At 37.8% G+C, this 12,171-nt stretch overlaps 1 protein-coding gene across 3 annotated transcripts; it reads right to left on the reverse strand.

Annotated features, from left to right (window-relative positions):
• Window positions 1-293: 293 nt before the first annotated feature.
• On the reverse strand, window positions 294-5,377 carry LOC112732363 (galacturonokinase). 3 transcript variants are annotated; one of them, XM_072212103.1, is made up of 14 exons: window positions 5,135-5,377; window positions 4,419-4,532; window positions 4,158-4,229; window positions 3,915-3,958; window positions 3,214-3,364; window positions 3,056-3,097; window positions 2,708-2,787; window positions 2,331-2,430; window positions 1,941-2,116; window positions 1,642-1,682; window positions 1,501-1,529; window positions 1,016-1,085; window positions 819-908; window positions 294-705 (listed from the first exon to the last, which is right to left on the reverse strand). In XM_072212103.1, exons 1-14 carry the CDS (start codon window positions 5,168-5,170, stop codon window positions 455-457), a joined length of 1,296 nt encoding a protein of 431 aa, XP_072068204.1. In that variant the 5' UTR covers window positions 5,171-5,377; the 3' UTR covers window positions 294-454. The 3 variants fall into 3 exon arrangements, with proteins under 3 accessions (XP_072068204.1, XP_025636851.1, XP_029147486.1); XM_025781066.3 differs by having other exon boundaries at window positions 3,032-3,097; XM_029291653.2 differs by having other exon boundaries at window positions 3,032-3,097; window positions 4,921-5,143.
• Between the last annotated feature and the right edge of the window lie 6,794 nt (window positions 5,378-12,171).

The following is a 12,171-nucleotide window of genomic DNA, read 5'->3' on the forward strand; positions in this document are numbered from 1 at the left end:
GAAGAAATTAACTTACTGAATATTTGAGAATTTAGAGTTAAATATAGAGGGAGGGACCACATTAAGTATAAATTGAAACTGTGCCAGCTCAACTAGCCGTTGGCACCATCCAGTGTGACAAAATGAGGCCATGTCAGCGTCTTGATGATGACTCATCATCGGAAAACTGTCAAGGAACTACTATGGTGCCCGGAGCTGTATTTGGAGGATTACAATGGTGCAATTGGGATCTCAGAGACTACATTGAGTAACGACTGGAATCTCAGGATCATTATGGGAATTTACTCGGCTCGTAGATATAATCAAAATTTTATTCCAAATTGATGCATTATTACTAGCAAAACCGTGTTTCTCGGAAGTAGAATAGACCTGCTTTACATCGTCATGGGCAAATTGAAATTACGACAAAAAAAAAATAATCAAGATAGTTCAGAGCATGTGTGCTATCTCAAACTCAAAGTACACGTGCACAATCACCAGATTCACATATAAAAATTGATGTCTGTCCTTGTAATTCCATTTCCCTAGCCAACAAAGGCTGGGCCTTGGGATATTCCCTCTCAACAAATGATGCAGCTTCATCTGCAAGGTCAGCCTCCACAAATGCAATGCAGCATCCTCTAAACCCAGCTCCGCTGAAGCGCGCTCCCAATACACCAGGAGCCCTCAAAAGGATCTCATACAATTGAATCAGTGGTTCCGCACCTTGGAACACATAATTTCACATCAATATAATTATCCAATGAGCAATGCTAATATCTTCGAGATTGCAGCAAGATGGAAGTTCAGAAATTCAAATAATGGGGTTCAGGCTATACCGCATTCATAATTTTGAATTGAACTTCGACCAGAAGCTGAAACGAGATCTCCAAATTCTTTTAGATCACCCTTTGCCCAGGCCTCAACTCCTGAGTTTAATATTAAGTAAATGACATTCAAGCACAAAAGCTGAAGCGATCAGTACACAAATATAGCCTGAGTTTGAGATTTATCAAATCAATTAAAGAGATTATACCCTTTGCAACCCGCATATTCTCAGAGAAATAATGCTCAGCTCTTTTGGCTAGATTGCTATCTAATTTGCACTGCACAAAACAGGATATGTGGTCATGCTTAAATAGAACAGGAACAAATACATATGAAGGACACAATAACACTAGTAAACAACCTAGAACAAGAATATGTGGTAGATTAACTTAATCAACTAGAAAGGTGCAGGCACGGGTAATCATTCTTTGCCTATGTCCATATAACATGCATAATTTTATCGGTTCTTTGAATATTCAAAGTGGTAAGATTGAGATTGCCGAGTGCTAGTGCCCTTGCTCAAAATTATATTTCAACAACCAACGCATTTATTTAGCAATACATTTCATGTTTATTAAACACATATGCCTGCAGAGTGTTCATTATAAATGTGGACATTTGCACATCACACAAATAGAACAAGATAGGTAAAATTATGTACACTTTGGGTTTTAGCACATTAATGCTTTATACCTTGTGAGTCTCATAAACTTCTGGTTTAACTGCTCAGTTGTAAAAACAGAGATAAACTTAGATCAGTTGACGACTTGATAAATCATTAAAGATAAATGATAAAAAGATCCAAGTTAAAATGTGAGAAGTCAAGTTACTAGCCGTTAGATAGGATGGGCTCCGCTGTGAAATCTCCAGATGCTCTGCAGAATGAACACAAAATATCAAACATAAACCTTCAGGGCCATTGATTATCCTGCCAAATTCTCCAGAGAAAAAAATTAAAAGGGAAATGCCAAGGGGCTGCAGCAGCACATGTAGTTTTGGTAATTGTGAAAAAAAAAAAAACTGTAATTAGCCTTACTTGTTATTTGTTTGCCCTACTAGTGGTTAACTTTTTCCATTGAATATAATGGAAAAAAGGAAAAGTAATGGATTCCCAAGAGGAAAAGAAAACTTACTCCAAAAGAACGCGTGCTGCCTTTTGACACTCTGCAACTCGCCCATTATATCCAGGGTTGCTAGTCAAAGCTCCCTTCAACCCAGAGAGTGCCACCAATATTTTCGTTCCCTTTGGTTGCCCACTCTTCTTGTATTCTTGGACCTTTGGTCGTTGTATAAGCCTGTAATCTTTGGTCTGCATATACCAAACACACACTTGAAACAGAGTAATGCCAAAAACAATTGAGGGGAAAGTTGTACAGACATATAAATGCATTTGTTTTCTGATAGTATTCTGTATCATTTATTCATCAGACGTCCAAAATCCAAACAGGGAGATCTGATAACGCTTTTAACATATAACAACACATTTAGAAGTAGCAACGGAGACACCTTAATCCAGATATTACCTTGCAATTCATGCATAACAAACAACCATGGCTTGAAAGTAGTATGGCTGACTGGTCCATTATACCATTCTTCAGACCCAAATATTCATTCTCAATCAACCTGAAGTGAGAAATCACTTACGGGTTATCATCAAATATCACTAGATAATTAGGAACATAAGTCGGTAACTTAATATTCAAACTTAGATCGTAACATTTCAAAAGCATTTGTCACTGCTATGCATAGTACGAGTAACTAGCTAGCATAAAGAGGTATAACATAAATAAGAAGCAGAAGAGTGAAAATAGTATTGACCTACAAACACCCACGCATACATATGCGGATGCTCTAATTATAAATTCACTTTGACTGATTAAATGGATTTGGGTAAACTTACCTATCATATTCAATATTCTCTGTGGGAGATATTGCTAAATTATTTGCATGTTCAAAAGCCATGAGGTAAGCTATTCCGGCCTGTTAAACAATGAAAGTTGAATTCCCCATATGAGGGAGGAAAAGAAATAGCAGTTTCCCTGATGACCTCCCATCCAAACATCCCCAACCCATACTCTGAACCGAATCTTGCTAGTAAGCATTATGTTTGATCCTCTTTTCATGAAATTCATTTCAATTCTCATTGCAATGCCCTTTGATTCAGACTTTTCATAACTGTAAGGACCAGAGAAAGAGAAAGTAAACAGGGAAATCACTATCTTACTGCAGCAGAAGAGCTTAGACCCACACTGTTCAGGCCATCACCATCAGATATTAATCCAAAGATACCCTGTAAATGTACGGACAAGGATGTGTGGGTTTATATTTCAAAATGATGGAAATAACTTGCATACGGTGATCTACATTAAAAAGACCACAATTATATTTCATGGCAGTATCCCTGACCTTAGAAAGTTTGTTTCCTCTACTCTGTAGAGCATATACAGCTCCTCTAGCATAACGCCCCCATTTACATTGTTCTTGTTGCCCAGAAGAATCTTTTCTTGAGTTCCCATTTTCAGTGGTGGCTTGTATTGGCTGTTGAATCTCATCAACTCTATCAAATACCAATGACTTTAAAGTTCAACATAAGGAAATATAGTGGAAGATATACCTATTATACAATGGAATTCAGCAAGTTGAAGACAACAACATGATGCAATGAAAATCAGAATAGCACAAGATCATAACTGACAGTTGAAATGCCAACGAGCTAGTTAGTATGACAATTGATAATAGGCCCAAGTTGTAAAAATTTGGACGTAATGATTATGTCTGGTGCAATCTTCCCCCTCCACCCGACACACACACACACTTGCACGCACACACACTCCCAATAAAATAAAAAAGAAAAAGGGAACCCAACATCCAGCCATATAAATAATGATAGTCAGTAAAGCTTTACTTCATTTTTCCATTGGTAAGACTTAATGATGATATTTCATCTTCATTAACTATTTCTTCACATGTCTTGTAACACTAATTGTTTCCACAGAAGTGGCACACATCCAAATGATTGCAGCTGACAGGATAATTTTACAAGTGATGAGGTGAAAACTTCAACAAAATACTTAGGAGAAAACAAGACTTTATGATCCCCGACAGACCTGAACCGAACTTGCCCTTCAAAATCTCCTGAAATAAGTGACACCTACAAGGTAAAATCCCAAGGACCATTTATTAAACAGTGGAAGGTATTATGAATAATCAGTACACATGTTACTATTGAAAACTATGCATATATGCTTAGCAAAGGTAGATACTAATAACATGCTTAGCTTCAAAATGAACAAATTTGCAGATGTCGTCTCATGTTTTTCAAGATTGTAAATTGAATGTTGTCAAATTACCTCACTACTTCTTGAAGGGACAAACCCTAGAAGTATTCCCATATCTAATGTCATAGCCGAAACAGTCCCACCCTGCAAGTAGCAAAGTGCAATAGAACTCATTCGAATTTCAGGTGAAATTACATGAGGAGGCTGCCAGGAAATTGAAGGAGTAAACAGCTCCAGTACGTATTGCATAGTCACGTTTCCGATAAAACTTGTTCAAGATCAACATTGAGTTAAAATTGTACTGTCATAATAGAAAGACATATACTGAAGTACCTGGTGATCAATATGAGCCCCTAAAGGACAAATTCGATAGGGAGATGCCACAATTCGAACTTCCTCTTTAGTAACCCCTGCCATGCTAGAAACTATCCGTCTCACTTCAGCTACCTGCAGGTTACAACAAGAATTAATCATGACATTTGAAAGATTATTGAATCCGACTGGATGTTTAATCAAAAAGGCACTTTTCACTTTTCGGTCTACATTCTCATTCTATATATATTTTTCCCAATTATTCCACCTCCACTGCAATTTACAATTCCTTATTGATTCTTAAAATGCTCAGAAAACTCAACCGTAAACGATCTTGGCAAGGTGTCAAAAAGTGTACCAGCATAACCTTACGAAATTATAGGCATACTAAACAGTAATACTATCCTAATATTAGCCATTTTAACACAATTCAGCGCAGTTTTAACAAAATTCATGGCACCATAATTATCTGGTTATCAATCAATCTTCTATATTTAGCATTTCATGGCATCACAAATCTCACCGACGCAGATCCTGGCATTAGAGATCAGAGCAAGCAAAATATACAGTTACTGATCCGTACGCAAGACAAGTAGTATTAAGAAACAAGCTCGAAAACAAAAACAATACGAGATCGAATTTGAAAACGAAAACAAAAAGAAAAAAGCAGCGTGAAAGCGCGTAATGCAGCAAGGCGAAGTGAATCGGAATGCGGAATTGGTATATAATGTGTGTACCGCGCGATCAGAAGGCCAAGAGTAGTGTCGAGCCATATCCGCCGCAAGCAGTGACTAACTCTCGGTGCAATGCGGTGGATGAGGATGAGAATGAATTGATGATTGTGAAAGAAAGTGAGTGTGGATCTGTCGTTTGGTGAAGCGCCAAAATCAGTTGAAACGGGTCTACCGACTACCGTAGTGGTAGACAGACCACATTTCATTTCTCTTTTTTAACCTCGCTGCACCATCCTCGCCACGGCCACCTCATTTTTTTTAAGAGTAAGGTTATAATTAGATTTTTGAAAATTTTAATTTTATGCTAATTAAATTTTTTAGTATAAAATAAAATAAAATTGTCTATGTATTTCGTTATTTAGAGTGGGATATGTTCTGTTGTTATATGAGTAAAAAAAATAATATAATTTTAGACAGTAAAATATTTATTATTTTAAATTTTTATATCATTTTTATCAATTACTCTATATTTATTACAAATCCTATTAAAACAGATAAAGTTTTATTCCAAAAATTATTATTTGTATGACTATTTTTTATAAATATACATGTTACAGTAAGTAATAATACATATAAAGTATCATCATTAAATTTTACGTGATAAATTAATAGAAAAACATCACATATCTACCGTTTATTAATATTAAAGACTAAATTCATTTTTTTTAAGACTAATTAATTTGAATCAAAATCTACCGTGACCTAATTGTTACCTCATTTTTTTAACTGAATATAAAACATAAATTATTTACAATAATAAATATTAATATTTAAATTTTAAATCTAACCTAAATGTCATAAAAAAAATCTAAACCTAAATTTTCGTTTGATTTTTATTGTACACTAGTGTATGTATCTGTACCGTACATACTCTCTCGCTCTCTCCCATCACTTAAAACTTAAAAGTGTTTACAACTCACCAAAATACATACAAACATCGAATAATAGTTAGCCGTATGTATATATTGTGAGTTAATAAAAAGGAATTTTTATTTAAATTAAATAAATATAATATTTACTGATTTAAATAAACGTGAAAGAATTTACCAAAATGCGTAATTAGTTACATCTCAGATACAGTGGGAGAAACCAAAAAATAAACATATCTCGGGTGCACTGATCCCATTCTGTGATACGGAATCTGAGAGTCATATCTTGGGTGCACCCGAGATATGAACATGAGCGCATCACGGATACACTGCATCCGAGATATGCTTATATTTTGATATGGATCAGTGCATCCGAGATACGTACGAGGATGTGGGACGGGGGCACTGCATCCGAGATATAGTCAAGATTCGATACGCTTATAATATAAAGAGTTGATACGTAGCCTAAAACCTCGGTCAATGAAGCGTATCTCATCAAACAAAATCAAATAAATAACAAACACCACCAAATCCGAGGACCTAAACAGAACTCAGAATCCCAACTGACTAGGATTAACGTCATCAAGATAACCTCGGCAAACACGGAAAATCCCTAAACAAGCTCTAACTAAACAGCTCCTAACGCCTATATAAACAGATAAGTAACTACGGAGTAAAGCAGGTTACAGAACACACTCTCAGTTATTTCATTATTCTCTCATACTCTTGTTTACTTACTTGAGCGTTGGAGTGCTTTTTGCAGGTGCTCCCGCCGCGGTGTTTCTCCTCAGCCGAAGTATTACTCTCCCGTTCGAGCATAGTCACAAGCAGGAAGGGTTGCTATACCTCGGCAACAATAGGACGGAACATTTGGCACTCACCGTGGGGCCCTGAGTTAATTTAACCCCACTTTTACTCCTACATTGCCCTTTTTCCTTTTCTTTTGTGCAGGGATTTTGACCTTCCAGATATGGCTGAAAACGGAGCTCAACCCTTCAACCAAGCCGAGCTCCTAGCCCAGATGGCCGAGCTCCAAGCAGAAGTTCGAAGACTTGCCGAGCTCTCCACACAGAATAATGCAGGAAAGCACGAGGAGAGTAGCTCTAAAAGCTCGGCCTTGGGAAACTCAGACCCCTTGAGCATCACCCTGCCAAAGGAAAAGTTGACGCTAGACAACCCCGTCTCCGAAGAAATCACAAACTTCAAGATGCCGAAGAATTTCGTGTTGCCTAACTCCCTAGAGCCGTATAAGGGGATTGGTGACCCCCGAGCTCACATTAAAAAATTTCAATCTATGATGTTCTTTAACGGCGCTAATAATGAACCTATACTTTGTCGTTCTTTTCCCACTTACCTTGATGGTGCTGCTTTACTGTGGTTCTCTAAATTATCTGCAGGATCAATTTCATCCTTTGAGGACATGGCGAGGTCTTTTATTGACTACTTCGCTGCCTCGAGGATATACGTCCACGGATCGGATTACCTCGGGACAATTAAGCAAGGACAACATGAGAGCCTTAAAGATTACCTAACCCGATTCGCCGAAGCCACCATGGAGATTCCAGACTTGGACCCTAAAGTCCACCTACACGCACTTAAGACTGGACTCAGGCCTGGGAAGTTCAGAGAAATAATTGCAATTACCAAACCCAAGTCGTTGGAGGAATTCCGAGAGAGAGTTGCAGGCCAGATGGAGATCGAGGAACTACGAGAGGCACAAAAGCGGACAAATAGCCGACCAGAAAGGAGGAAGAAAGGACGTTCAAGCCGCCGAGCAAGAAAGAACAAAAGAAACCCTTCAAGCTCACACCAAAATTTGATACCTACACCAGATTCAACACAAAAAGGGGGAACATAATCAAAGAAACCCTCAACGCCAAGATAGTTAAACCTCCCGCCAGAGCAGGTAGTTATCAAGATCAACAATTTGTGGACAGAAGCAAGCACTGTGCTTTCCACCAGAAGTACGGACATACAACGGACGAATGCGTGATAACCAAAGATCTGTTGGAAAGGTTAGCTCGACAAGGACTCCTAGACAAATATATCAAAGGACGGAAAAGCAGAGAAACCAAAAGGGAGCCAGAAGAGCGAAACAAGGGGGATCATAAACTGCATATCAGGAGGATACGTAGGAGGAGGCGAAACAAGCTCTGATAAACCACTATTTTATGGTTTATATTGTGTTTAATTGTGTGGTTTTATCATGATCATTACCCACTTATTCATTAAATAAGCATGCATTTATAATTCCTTCCTAAAGTTATCACATGATTGAAAACTTGCTTCCTAGAGACTTTTAATTATGTATTTTATTTCTCCTTTATTCCATTCGATGCCGTGAATTGTGTATTAAGTGTTTTAGGCTTTATAGGGCATGAATAAGTTGGAGATTGGAAAGGAAGCTTGCAAAAATGGAAGGAACACAAGAGATTGAGGAGATGACCAGCGAGAAGCGACGCGGGCGCATGGATGACGCGACCGCGCGAAAGAAAAGAAATCGCAGTGACGCGGCCGCATGGATGACGCGACCGCGTGGCAAAGCAGAAAGCCGAATGACGCGGCCGCATGGATGACGCGACTGCGTGACATGCGCGATCTGCATAATCTGAAGAATCGCTGGGGGCGATTTCGGGCCTTATTTTGACCCAGTTTTCGGCCCAGAAAAGCAGACTAGAGCCAAAGAACATGCAGAAACCAACAACAACATTCATTCCGCGTAGTTTTAGTTTTTTAAATCTAGTTTTCCTCTCCTCTAGGTTTTCTCTCTACACATTCATAGTTTTTAGGATTTGTTATGTTCATTGTTTTGCATTGGGATATTGAGAAGAGTTATTGCCTCATCAAGACTTCGACATTCTAGTTCGTTTTCTTTACTTGTCTCTTACTCTTCCATGTTCCTTAATTTACTTAATTTTACTATTGGATTATTTTAGCATTTATTAAATACAAGAATTACTTTTTATTTTCAATTAATCCTTTGATCATTATTTATCATGTCTTTCTTTAATTCCCTTTCTTATGTTATGAATTCTTCATTTACAATGAGTGAGTAGTTCCCTAACTTGATGGGGAGTTGGTTGAAAGAAACCCTTGAGTTGGGATGCTCAAGAGAAAGATTGTAATTGGATTTATTGTTGGATTGCTCTCTAGTCATTAACACCAATCCTCCCAAGAGCGGATTGGAACTTGTGGATAGAACAGCATTCCAACTTGTTTGACTTACCCCTTACTTAGTGATGAGCGGATATTTTATACGCTTTTTGGGGTTAATTTCATATAGATTTTAGTATATTTTAGTTAGTTTTTAGTTTATTCTCATTAGTTTCTAGGCAAAATTCATATTTCTGGACTTTACTATGAGTTTGTGTGTTTTTCTGTAATTTCAAGTATTTTCTGGCTGAAATTGAGGGAGCTGAGCAAAAATCTGATTCAGGCTGAAAAAGGACTGCTGATGCTGTTGGATTCTGACCTCTCTTCACTCAAAATGGAATTTCTTGAGCTACAGGAGTTCAAATGGCGCGCTTCCAATTGCGTTGGAAAGTAGACATCCAGGGCTTTCCAGCAATATATAATAGTCCATACTTTGCTCAAGGATAGACGATGTAAACTGGCGTTCAACGCTAGTTCTATGCTGCTGTCTGGCGTCCAGCGCCAGAAACAAGTTACAAAGTGGAGTTCAACGCCAGAAACAGGTTACAACCTGGCGTTGAACGCCCAAAACAGCCCAGGCACGTGAGAAGCTTTAGTCTCAGCCCCAACACACACCAAGTGGGCCCCAGAAGTGGATTTCTGCACTATCTGTCATAGTCTACTCATTTTCTGTAAACCTAGGTTACCAGTTTAGTATTTAAACAACTTTTAGAGATTTATTTTGCATCTCATGACGTTTTAGATCTGAACTTTGTACCTTTTGATGGCATGAGTCTCTAAACTCCATTGTTGGGGGTGAGGAGCTCTGCTGTGCCTCGATGAATTAATGCAAGTATCTCTGTTTTCCATTCAAACATGCGTGTTCCTATCTAAGATATCCATTCGCGCCTAATTATGGAGAAGGTGATGATCCGTGACATTCATCACCTTCCTCAATCCATGAACGTGTGTCTGACAATCACCTCCGTTCTACATCAGATTGAATGAATATCTCTTAGATTCCTTAATCAGAATCACTGTGGTATAAGCTAGAATCCATTGGCAGCATCCTTGAGAATCCGGAAAGTCTAAACCTTGTCTGTGGTATTCCTAGTAGGATTCTAGGATTGGATGATTGTGACAAGCTTCAAACTCGCGAGTGCTGGGCGTAGTGACAGACGCAAAAGGATAGCAAATCCTATTCCGGTATGATCGAGAACCTACAGATGATTAACCGTGCGGTGACAGCACACCTGGACCATTTTCACTGAAAGGAAGGATGGTAGCCATTGACAACGGTGATCCTCTAACACACAGCTTGCCATAGGAGGGACGTGCGTGCGTGAAGAAGAAGATAAGGAGAAAGCAGAGATTCAAAGGACAAAGCATCTCCAAAACTCCAACATATTCTCCAATACTGCACAACAAGTAATTAATTTGCACTCCTTTATTTTCCACTATTTAAACTGATAAACATAATTGACTTTCTGACTAAGATTTACAAGATAACCATAGATTGCTTCAAACTAACAATCTCTGTGGGATTCGACCCTTACTCACGTAAGGTATTACTTGGACGACCCAGTGTACTTGCTGGTTAGTTGTGCGGAATTACATTGTGAAGTAATTTTCGTGCACCAAGTTTTTGGCGCCGTTGCCGGGGAATCAATTTCGAACAACAATTCACAACCTGAGTAGCAATTTCGCATACCAAGTTTTTGGCGCCGTTGCCGGGGATTGTTCGAGTTTTCGGCAAGCTTTTGGTCCGGTAACATCAGTGCCAAGTTTGATCCGGCAACAACACCAAGTTTTTGGCGCCGTTGCCGGGGATTGTTTGAGTTTGAACAACTGACGGTGAATTTTGTTGCTTAGATTAGGAAAATTTTTCCTTTTGGTTTAGAGTCTCTTATTATTGTTCTTGGTTAAAAATATCCTTCTTCAAAACAAGTGTTACATTTATTGCCCAATTGGCTAGAGTATTGGTTTATGTTCTTGATGATTGGGCACCAGTTTTATTAAAAATCTTTTTCAAAAATAATTTTCCCTTGATTAAATCTTGTGCCAAACTTTAAGTTTGGTGTTTTCTTGTTGATTTTTCTTGGGTTTTCTAAAAATTTTAAGTTTGGTGTTCCTTATTCATGTTCTTGTGTTCTTGTGAATCTTCAAAATGTTCTTGAGTTTTCCTTTTATCTTGATCTTAAAATTTTTAAGTTTGGTGTTCCTTGGTGTTTTCCCTCCAAAATTTTCGAAAACTAGGAGCAGTAGATCTAAAAATTTTAAATCTTGTGCTATTTTGTTGTTTTTCTCTTTCCTCACTAAATTCAAAAAAATATCTTTTCTCTCTATTTCTAAAACAAATTTTCGAAATTCATTTCTAAAATTCAGATTTTTTTTTCAAAATTTAAAATCTTTTCCAAATCATATCTTTTTCAAAACTCCCTTACCACTTTCTCTCTCCTCATTTTTTTCGAAAATCTTCACCTATTTTTATTTATTTTATTTCAATTTATTTCATTTTCGAAATAAATAAATAAATAAATAAATAAAAATAATTTTTTTTTATTTTACATCATCTCCCTTTCTCCATCATGGATCTAAGTGGAAATGAACAGTCCAGGAGGACTCTGGGGTCATATGCTAACCCCTATACTGCTTCAAATGGGAGTAGTATCTGCATACCCTCCATTGGAGCCAGTAGCTTTGAGTTGAATCCTCAGCTCATTATCATGGTGCAGCAAAGTTGCCAGTATTCCGGTCTTCCACAGGAAGAACCTACAGAGTTTTTGGCACAATTTTTACAAATTGCTGACACAGTACATGATAAGAAAATAGATCAGGATGTCTACAGACTATTACTGTTTCCATTTGCTGTAAAAGATCAGGCTAAGAGGTGGTTAAATAACCAACCTAAGGCCAGCATAAGGACATGGAACAGCTGACAGAAAAATTCCTGAATCAATACTTTCCCCCAAAACGGATGACACAGCTAAGGCTGGACATCCAAGGCTTTAAACAAGGAGATAATGAATCTCTTTATGA

This window comes from Arachis hypogaea, chromosome 13 (genome assembly GCF_003086295.3).
Source record: "Arachis hypogaea cultivar Tifrunner chromosome 13, arahy.Tifrunner.gnm2.J5K5, whole genome shotgun sequence".
Lineage (NCBI taxonomy): Eukaryota > Viridiplantae > Streptophyta > Magnoliopsida > Fabales > Fabaceae > Arachis > Arachis hypogaea.

What these genes read in the sequence shown, in the direction of transcription:
- LOC112732363 (XM_025781066.3), bottom strand. Translation starts at nt 5,170, where the DNA reads ATGGCTCGACACTACTCTTGGCCTTCTGATCGCGCG. An exon ending in TGTTATGCATGAATTGCAAG is followed by an intron (nt 2,117 to 2,330) that starts GTAATATCTGGA and finishes TGGTATATGCAG; the next exon opens with ACCAAAGATTACAGGCTTAT. An exon ending in GCAGCACGCGTTCTTTTGGA is followed by an intron (nt 1,683 to 1,940) that starts GTAAGTTTTCTT and finishes TTCATTCTGCAG; the next exon opens with AGCATCTGGAGATTTCACAG.